The sequence below is a fragment of the Andrographis paniculata genome, unplaced genomic scaffold (genome assembly GCF_009805555.1).
Source record: "Andrographis paniculata isolate CXL003 unplaced genomic scaffold, ASM980555v1 Contig46END, whole genome shotgun sequence".
NCBI lineage: Eukaryota > Viridiplantae > Streptophyta > Magnoliopsida > Lamiales > Acanthaceae > Andrographis > Andrographis paniculata.
In genome coordinates this window covers 4,728,599-4,737,972 of record NW_026137580.1, presented here as the reverse complement: position 1 = coordinate 4,737,972, position 9,374 = coordinate 4,728,599, and the positions used below count along the sequence as shown (strand labels likewise).

The 9,374-nt window shown below is 40.3% G+C and overlaps 1 protein-coding gene across 1 annotated transcript; it reads left to right on the top strand.

The window, feature by feature from the left end:
* Positions 1-519: 519 nt before the first annotated feature.
* LOC127252537 (serine/threonine-protein kinase STY46-like) lies at positions 520-6,409 on the top strand. The gene is made up of 17 exons (XM_051276751.1): positions 520-931; positions 1,020-1,233; positions 1,549-1,663; positions 2,607-2,671; positions 2,852-2,968; positions 3,168-3,222; positions 3,513-3,623; positions 4,002-4,052; positions 4,136-4,311; positions 4,394-4,501; positions 4,592-4,665; positions 4,794-4,969; positions 5,074-5,169; positions 5,344-5,424; positions 5,500-5,553; positions 5,759-5,917; positions 6,084-6,409. Exons 2-17 carry the CDS (start codon positions 1,046-1,048, stop codon positions 6,180-6,182), a joined length of 1,725 nt encoding a protein of 574 aa, XP_051132708.1. The 5' UTR covers positions 520-931; positions 1,020-1,045; the 3' UTR covers positions 6,183-6,409.
* Positions 6,410-9,374: the final 2,965 nt, after the last annotated feature.

The window sequence follows — 9,374 nt, the reverse complement described above, 5'->3', positions numbered from 1 at the left end:
CGTAGCACATTGTTTTTTTTTTAAATATATGCAGGAGCAGCCCGGCCCTGAATTAGGGTAGGATGAATTTAGTTGGTCAAATTTGGTGGTGACAGATAAAATATATATATATATATATCTAGAGAAAGATGGATAAGTTGGTATATAAAATAATAATAATATATAGATACTTATCTTATCTATAGTATATTATATATATACTACAGATAAGTTGTTTTCTTCCAAATATACTACTACTATCATATATTAATTTTTTTTATTAAGATATTAAAGCCAACAACAATCAACATTAATAATATACTAGCATATATTCGGCATCTGGTCGCCGCTCCAGAAGAGATCCCTTCCATTCATACTATTTGGCATTTAGTGGCTTTTGGGTGAGGCCAAAGGCCACTGTATCTATTTGTCTCTCTCTCTCTTTCCCTCTCTCTCTCTTGCCACGTCGTCCAACTGGATAAGCCAACGGCAAGCACTTTGGTCAGCAGAATCACATCACATCACACCGCGGCAGCCATCAAGACTACCGCACTACTTGTGATTTTACTGAATAGTACCTATTGCTACTCAAATCTCCTCTCCAGCAAGATCAGAACCATGAATATAAAACACGACATGGCTGCTACCTACTACATTCCACCAATACCTAAACATCTCAAATCAACTGGATTGATTCTTTCTGCTCATGCTGCTGCTGCTGCTGCTGATTGATTGATTCACAGAATAATAGACTAGAGGAGTTGTGTTGTGGATCAAGGATAAACATTTTCAAGCCCCATCTTCTCTTTGTTTCAATCCAATCCCATCATTGGTACATTTACTTATTCATTTATCCCTTTCAGTCCGCATTGCGGGGAGGTGAGGAGGGTTTGTTGTAGCTTTGACAGAAGAAAGATCGAGCTTCCACCTTCTTAGAACGAAAGCATCTCAGGTTCCCTCCTGCCTTGTTAATTTGGTCACCTCCCCGCTTATCCTAACCTATCTATCTGATACATATACTTATTGTACGTAAACTGCAGGCACGCAATCTAATTCGAAATACCAAATGGTGATGGAAGATAACGAGAGCTGTTCACGTAGGGAGGGGGAATCGTCCAAGAGCCGCCACCGCCGGAAGAAGCTGGAGGTTTACAATGAGGTTTTGCGGCGACTCAAGGAAGCCGACCATCCCGAATCTCGAGAGCCCGGTTTCGATGATCAGCTCTGGGCGCATTTCAATCGTTTGCCGACCAGGTTGCTCTTCACCTCTCGCATTTTTTATTTCGATATTATCGTCGTCTCACGAGCTTTCTACGTTTTTCCTCTAATCTCGCCTATTTTTTGTTTCGATTTTCAAGCCTTTTCCTTACCTTCTATTATTCCCTTTAGTTTTGGCTAGTTTGAACGTGCTATTACAAATTTGATCGCATTTGTTTAGAACTTAATCAGCGACTGATAAACGGATAAAGGCTCCTTGCATGCCATGGACATTCTTAACTAATAATCTCACCATTTCCCTTTTGAATGTCATTGCAATATGGTCAACTATCTTATGTCTGTGCATCGTAGGTATGCGATTGATGTGAATTCTGAAAGGGCCGAAGATGTCCTTACACACAAAAAACTACTGCATTTAGCTCGTGTTCCGGCTAATAGGCCCGCTTTTGAAGTTCGCCTTGTGCAGGTGAGTTTTTTTGATAGAGGCAGACATTTGAACCTCAATAACTATATAGCTTTGATCATTTCTTTTGGTAATAGTTGGATAACCTATACGGAAGAAACAAATCTTCCTTGTGTGCATATCCTTTTTGGGACACAATGGTTGCTTTTTGTTCAATGGATGAGGTATCAATTTCTCAAGAAGGTGGAATGTGCATATTCCTTTCATTGCCATCTTCAAATAAATCTTAAACAAAAAACCCAAAGGTGAATTACACTTGTTGGTTTCGTGGGAGGAAGCCTAATATTTTCCCTGATAAAGTTATTAGGTCTTAAGAATACCCCATGTCTAGCTGCTACACCAGAATATTGGTAGGCTTTTAGAAGTTGAAGGTAGTGATGATTGGTACACAATTTATAGCCTTGTTTTGAATTTCAAAGTGAGAAAATATCATATATGCATGAAGACATAGCTTGCTGTACTAGTGAAATCTCTCTTCTTATGGTAAAGATCAATATGTTAAGCTATTATTTTGGCACATTCAGTCTTAAACTTTTCCTTTACACTGTATGTTACATTTAAAATATGCTTTTAACACTGAGGACTTGGTAATTTGAAGTGAACTTTTGTATCCCATTTTTTGCTGGACACATATTTCTCATAAATGATTGCCTCAGAAACTGTTATTCTGTCAAGTGAAAAATCCAAGAGTTATAGGTACTTATGTAGCAGACATCAAGGGCTTCATTTCCCCCTTATTACCTTAGTTTTGGTTGATTAATGAATCAATTGATATTTCATGTTCACTATTCTAGCAGTGTGTTCTCATTCTTCCTGAGGTATCTTCTATCGGCGAAATGCGCGTACTATTGAATTCACCTCAGAAGAGAATCAACAACATATAAACTTATTCATTCTTCTTATGATGTTTCTTAGTTGATGCCTTAAATTTTTTAATATTATACAGATTGTGCCAGTCCCAGATGGAAATTTTGAGGATTCGGTCCATTTACATTCTCCAAGAAAGGAAAGGTATTGGCTCTATGCTTCAGCAGAATTGTATGAAACTGCTTCATTCTGTCCATGTTTTGGTGGTGTTTGTACCTTTTATTGCCGGTGGTTCTCCATTTAAATTTATTGCTTGGTTGAGTTCATTTCATAATTTTATGCTTCATCAGATGTATTGAATCTTGACAACCATTTTCTGTCCAGTATCCCTCCACCACCTTCTTTTGGTTCTTCTCCTAATCTTGAAGCACTTGCCCTTGAAGCAAACAAATCAGAAGCTCTAGATGAGGATAGTGGTTTAAGTTCCACTACCAAGTTAAGGTACACTATATTATGATGGCTCTTGGTCTTGCAGTTTTATTTCTAATACTTCAACTGCTATCAATGAAAACATTAAGGACTATGGCATTTGGTTCTTTGTTTTGCAATGTTTTAAATACCTAACATTTTGACTGCTTTTGGAATAATCCATGGAAGTATCTATTGTTGAAGCTGAAGCAAGCGCTGATTAATAATGCAGGCCAATGCATGAGATTACTTTCTCGACTGCTGACAAGCCAAAGCTCCTCAATCAGGTAAATGTTGTTAGTCATTTGGAGAGAATTCTCTAAGCTAATATCGTTGATAGCTTGCAATAAGAAATGCTTGAGCTTCTTTTTTCTTTTCATGAAAACATTCATTGTTTGCTGTTCTCTACATCTTTCTAAATGGAGGTAAACTGAATGCTGAGCTATCTTGCTGTGGACAGTATTTCTTCTGTATCTGTGGCTGCACCTACTAACTTCACATACTTGAGTGATATACTGTATAAGGAACACGTTAGTTTTCTTAGCCATTGACTGAACTACAGTGATAAAACATGCAGTTGACTTCCCTATTAGCAGAACTAGGATTGAACATCCAGGAAGCACATGCCTTCTCCACTGTGGATGGCTACTCTTTAGAGGTATTTGTTGTTGATGGATGGCCATTTGAGGTAAGATTATCTTTGATTTTACTACTGCTCTCCTTTATAAGATCTTCTCTTCCCTATATGGATGCCTAATACATCAAACAAATGCAATGAGCACTGCTGAACATATGTATTGATGAATGTTTCTTTTTTGAGGATGGACATGATTGCCCTAAAAATTACTATGAAATCTACTTTTATTTAAAAAAAGACAATAAAAAATTGAGAGGAGTTTATATACTTATCAACTGGCATGTATTTTGCTTGCTCATTATAATATTTGAACAGACAGAGGCTTGAAGATTATTATGCCATTCTGTCAAGTTGTTACTCATTTTGTGATGATATTTTTATTCATCTAGCTTCACTTCTTATCAGATCTTTTATGTATTTACTTTCCAGGAGGTTGAGCAACTTAGATATGCAATTGAAAAGGAAATTTTGAAGGCTGAGGTAATACCTTGTCCTGGTTGGATGGTTTAACTATCTAGAATTGTGCGGATGCATACAGAATTTTGAAGATTTTATGTATGCAGAAAACGCCTTGGTCAAATCCGTACTCTTTTCCTTTGGGAAATGAACAGGATCAAATAAAGATAAAATGTGAACCTGATCATCTAGCAATACCCCATGATGGCACTGACGTCTGGGAAATTAATCCTCAAAATTTGAAATTTGAGGGTAAAGTTGCATCTGGATCATATGGAGATTTGTAAGTCTCAAAGATGCATTTGCAGCCTAAGCTTGTTGTTTAATTCCCATTTTACTCAGGTTTTATTTATCTGTTTTTCCAGATACAAAGGTACTTACTGCAGCCAGGAAGTGGCAATTAAAATTCTCAAGGCTGAGCGCTTGAATACAGAACTTCAGAAAGAGTTTGCTCAAGAAGTATATATAATGAGGTTGTCAATATTCATTTGCTTTTCATTGAACAAATTTTATTATCGGTCTTGGGGTTCTTTTTTATTATTGTTCTTGTATGTTATCTATAGGAAAATTCGACACAGAAATGTTGTACAATTTATAGGGGCATGCACCAGGCCACCAAACTTGTGCATAGTAACAGGTAAGCATAGACAAAGTACATGTGTCTTGGAGTGATGGCAGTTAAACGAGAAAGTTGCCCCAGTAAACAAGTTTCTTTTTCAATATATTTTGACTTAAATATGCAATGTTTCTTTGGATGAATTGTAGAATTCATGTCTGGAGGAAGCGTCTATGACTATTTACGCGAGAAAAAGGGTACTTTTACGCTTCCAGCTTTACTGAAAGTAGCAATTGATGTATCAAAGGGAATGAATTATTTGCACCAGAACAATATAGTTCACCGGGACTTGAAGTCTGCAAATCTTTTGATGGATGAAAATGAAGTGAGTATTACACTCCCACTAATAATTTATTTATTTTTTATTACTTTTGTTTTAAAGCCTTGGCCTTTGGGGTGTCGGGAAAATATCTAATGAGCTCCATCTAGGTGGTCAAAGTAGGTGATTTTGGAGTAGCAAGAGTAAAAGCACAAACTGGTGTGATGACTGCTGAGACGGGGACATACCGGTGGATGGCTCCTGAGGTACATTATCTCTTGCACTAAATTTCATATAGGAAATACACCTGTGTGTGTGCTTGTATGGGAATATTTTAAGCATGGATAGATTGGGGCTTGGTGATCTTTCAGTTTTCTAAGTAGTGGTTTGGAACCGAGTGGATTATGTCTATTACTTACAAGAATTTGTTGTTTTTGAAGGTTATAGAGCACAAATCGTACGATCACAAGGCTGATGTTTTCAGTTTTGGGGTGGTTATATGGGAATTGCTGACGGGAAAGGTAATTTTATATATTTGTCTGAGAAATGTCGGATGAAATTTGGTGATTAAATGCATATTTTTTGAATGCATGCAGCTCCCATATGACAATATGACCCCTTTGCAAGCTGCTGTTGGAGTGGTTCAAAAGGCAAGCATGTTATTTCTATTCTTATTGTATGCGTTGGTAGCTAACTGATTGGTTATACACAAATCCATAAGCATACATACATGCATACATCTCTCTCTCTCTCTCTCTCTCTCTCTCTCTCTCTCTCTCTCTCTCTCTCTCTCTCTCTCTCTCTAGATATATATATCCTGATGGTATGTATGCATTGTGGGATGTCGGGTGGCAGGGACTGAGGCCAAGTATCCCGAAGAACACTCATCCGCAGCTGTCTGAGCTACTGGAGAAGTGCTGGCAACAGGACCCAACATTGAGACCCGATTTTTCAGAGATAACAGAAATATTGCAAAAGATAATATCATCTTCTAACCGGGAGGCACAGGCACAGGCACGCACTGGTTGCCCTGCTTGTTCAAATTGCTGTATTTTGTAGATATAGATGCTATGCTATGCTAATAGGAAAGTGCAAGATGCATATGCATGCATAGCTAGTGTAGTGTAGTGTAGTGGCGATCGAGCTACGTCATTGATGCATGGATGGATGTCCAGTGCAGGTGGTTGGTGGTGGCAGCGGCCATGGACATGAGCGGCTTCCAAAGAAGAGACTTGGAGGTGGTGGTTTTGTGGGAGGTGAAGGAGGAGGGTATCACTAAACCAAACCAGAGGCAGTATGGCATCCAATTTTGCATACATATATACATATATATAATATATATATATATATATGAATACAAGGATAGGATGTAATTCAATCCGCACAGACATGCAGCGATTGATAATATATATATATATATATATATAATCTTTGAATTTGACGTGGACAGTAAACACTACTAGCTCAAAAGAGTTTTTATTTTTTTAACTTGACGAGGTTTTTAAAGTTACTATACTAGTGTGTGTAGACACATGCACAACAAGTATTTCACCTGTTGTAGTTGTAGATAGGGTGTGTTTGTTTTGGGAATTTTACCTCAAATTTACTATTCATCTAATTTTTTCTCTCTCAAAACATCAAATCAAACATCTATTTTTTATTTTTTATATTATACTAAAAGTTAATTGTATATTTAAAACATCACATCAACATCTATGTATATCGTATCAAACCATTATTTAAATTCAAAATTTCTACTATTCAAATCTCAACTCAAAATCCAAACCCCCAAACAAACACACCGGTTGGCTTGTGCAACATCGCTAATTGCATAACAGTTTTTTTATTCGGCTGGTGTAATTAATTTAGGATAGTTGTTGATTCCTGGTGTAACGGGTCCGATGGTTTCTTCTTGAACATTTTTCCGTCGGCCTAACAATTCTTCGATACTCACGAGAAACTCGCTAGTACAACTTCGCACACGATTCCACTCTAAGCTAGAAAAAAAGAACACCACAACATGCACTCGGAAAAATAGAATGTATATTAGATCTCTGAAAAGTGAAGTACAACTAAGGGGTCCTCCCTTATATATAGAAACTCTAACGACGAAGCTTTACACAGACCAAAACATATCCACACTCGGATAGACTTTATCTATGCAAGATATGGATAAAAGTAGTTATATACAGAAATACGGATAAACTATGTCCAATAGATAAACACTAACTCAGTCAAATGAGCAATCCCGGTGCTTCTAAAATATTCCAGAATTCTCTGAAGGATTCTGAAATCTTCTGGAATATTCTGGGAGATTCTGAAATGTCTCAAGGCATATCCGCTAGCCTCTCTACTTTGGCGCGCCGCAGGCCGCTCCTTGATGTCCCCTTGGTAAGTCGTAGCACACTTCTTGGCGTTCCTCGGTCAAAGTTTCAGTTCGGGACATTCTCCCCCATTTGAGCTAGGCATTGGTCTCAATGCCTTGGAGTCTCGAATAGAATCCTCGCATAACCATACACCTTTGGTCTCCCCCCAACTCGCCTCGGACTCAGATAATCCACGCCATCTGGCCGGGTACTTGATCAACAGTGGTCGACTCTGGTGCCAGGCCTCCTTGTCCGTTACGATATCTTCTGCCACCTTGTCAGTTCTCTTCCGCACCGGGGGTTAAGTATTCATACCTGTACAACATAATCTTACGCATTCTTCGAACACAGCCAAGCTAGCATATCTTCACAAGCCCCACGCCTCTTTCTTTGGACTCTCGGAACGCCCTCTTCTCCAGGTTGAATTTGACAACTCCCACACGACCTCGCGAATGTTTGCTAAGGTGTAATGTTGGCCGAATCGGCCTCTCGTATACTCCTACTAGCATATTTGGCATTATGGGCTGGAGCTCAAACACACTCTTGCAACTCGAAATGTCTGTCACATCATTCATCCTTCAAGGCCGACGCTCGCTCTAGAACTCGGACTTTGCAAAGACAGTAAACCACCCCTCCTAACGTCCACTAACCCATTAGGGAACGTCTAGTAAGTGGGCCGAAGGGCTGGTCTTGCTCTTCTCACCAAGTCGATACCACGATTGATAGTCTTTTGAGGGGGTGGCCACTTAGACAGATCTTCTCGTGTGGTTTCCTCGACTCCCTTGAAGGCTTGCCCTAGGTCCTTAGGCGGGCCTCTGACGTCTTGCTCGCGGTCCCCAAGGATGCTCTCGTCACTCCGAATAGCCGCTAGAGTCAACTCTCTTTCTCTTCGACCTCCCTTTATTTGTTTGGGGTTAAGCTCTCTCTGTGTAAACCGTCACATTACATAGTGTCCCATCCTCTGTGATTGTGAACCTTTGCTCGTATGACACCATTATGGGCTTGACGTGGTCCATGAACCTCATCCCTACAAATACCGCACAATCATCCATAGGGACTATATTAAACAATTCTTTACTTTTCCAATTACCGAGCTGGATGGGCATGTCTCTAGCTACGCCAGATATGGGAGTCCACCCACCATTGACTCTCTTGAATCGCCCTCTAGAAAGTGCCCACTATAGGCCAATCTTACGGGCCAGTTGCTCGCTCAGGAGTTGTCGTTCGTGTCCGGGTCGAGTAAGCACGTCACTAACACTTGCATCCTTCCTCTAAGGGTATTAGCAGGGGCTGACTTTGTGCAGGCCACACGGCCTTCTATTGCCTTTGGTGGTTCATCCATCACCATAATGCCTCCCCGACTTGGACAATCCCTCGCATAGTGATCCTTGCCCCTGAAGACAAAGCACCCGTCATATGTCGGCCCTGGCCTCCTCACGTTCCCGACCCTACCCGCGGGTTGCTTTCAGGTCTCGCCAATATCACTAACCCGTGGCGTCTTCCAGGTTTGGTCTCCCCCACTTCTGCCTTGGTTAACCTTCAGTGACTTGTCGTCTTTACTTGGGTCTTTCCGCTCAACCTCAAACAACCATTGAGCGTACCTGATTGTCTCGTTGACATTTGAAGGAAGCTTCTTTTTAACCCTCAACTTAGCCCACGGCCTCAGTCCCTCCAAGAACATCAACAATGCCTCCTTAGGGGACATATTGGCACCTTCAACAATAGATCGGAGAACTTCTCAATGTACTCCTTCAAGTGACCTTCTCGATGCTCCAACTGACGAATTGTACACCATGCCTCCTGCTCTGCATCAGCCGGTGCAAATTTTGCCTTAAGTTCACGCTTGAATGTTCTCCAAGTCGTGATGCCTCCCTCATTGCCATGCATCCCATCATTCCGCCTCCACCAAGTACAGGCCAAGCCATTTAGGAACCGTGATGTCGTTCGGATTTTGGCGTCGTCTCCTATGATGCCAGAATCCTCGAATTATTTCTCTATATTATAGAGAAAACCATCCATAGCTTGAGTCTTCCACTCCCCGGCATAACTCTCCGGGCACAGTATATTTCCCTTTAGGGCCGTTGGGGCAAACCCGATCGGTCTCC

Coding starts and splice junctions, on each gene's coding strand:
- LOC127252537 (XM_051276751.1), top strand. CDS start 1,046: ATGGTGATGGAAGATAACGAGAGCTGTTCACGTAGGGAGGGGGAATCG. Junction 3,223..3,512: donor AGCCAAAGCTCCTCAATCAG/GTAAATGTTGTT, acceptor TAAAACATGCAG/TTGACTTCCCTATTAGCAGA. Junction 4,502..4,591: donor CAAGAAGTATATATAATGAG/GTTGTCAATATT, acceptor TGTTATCTATAG/GAAAATTCGACACAGAAATG.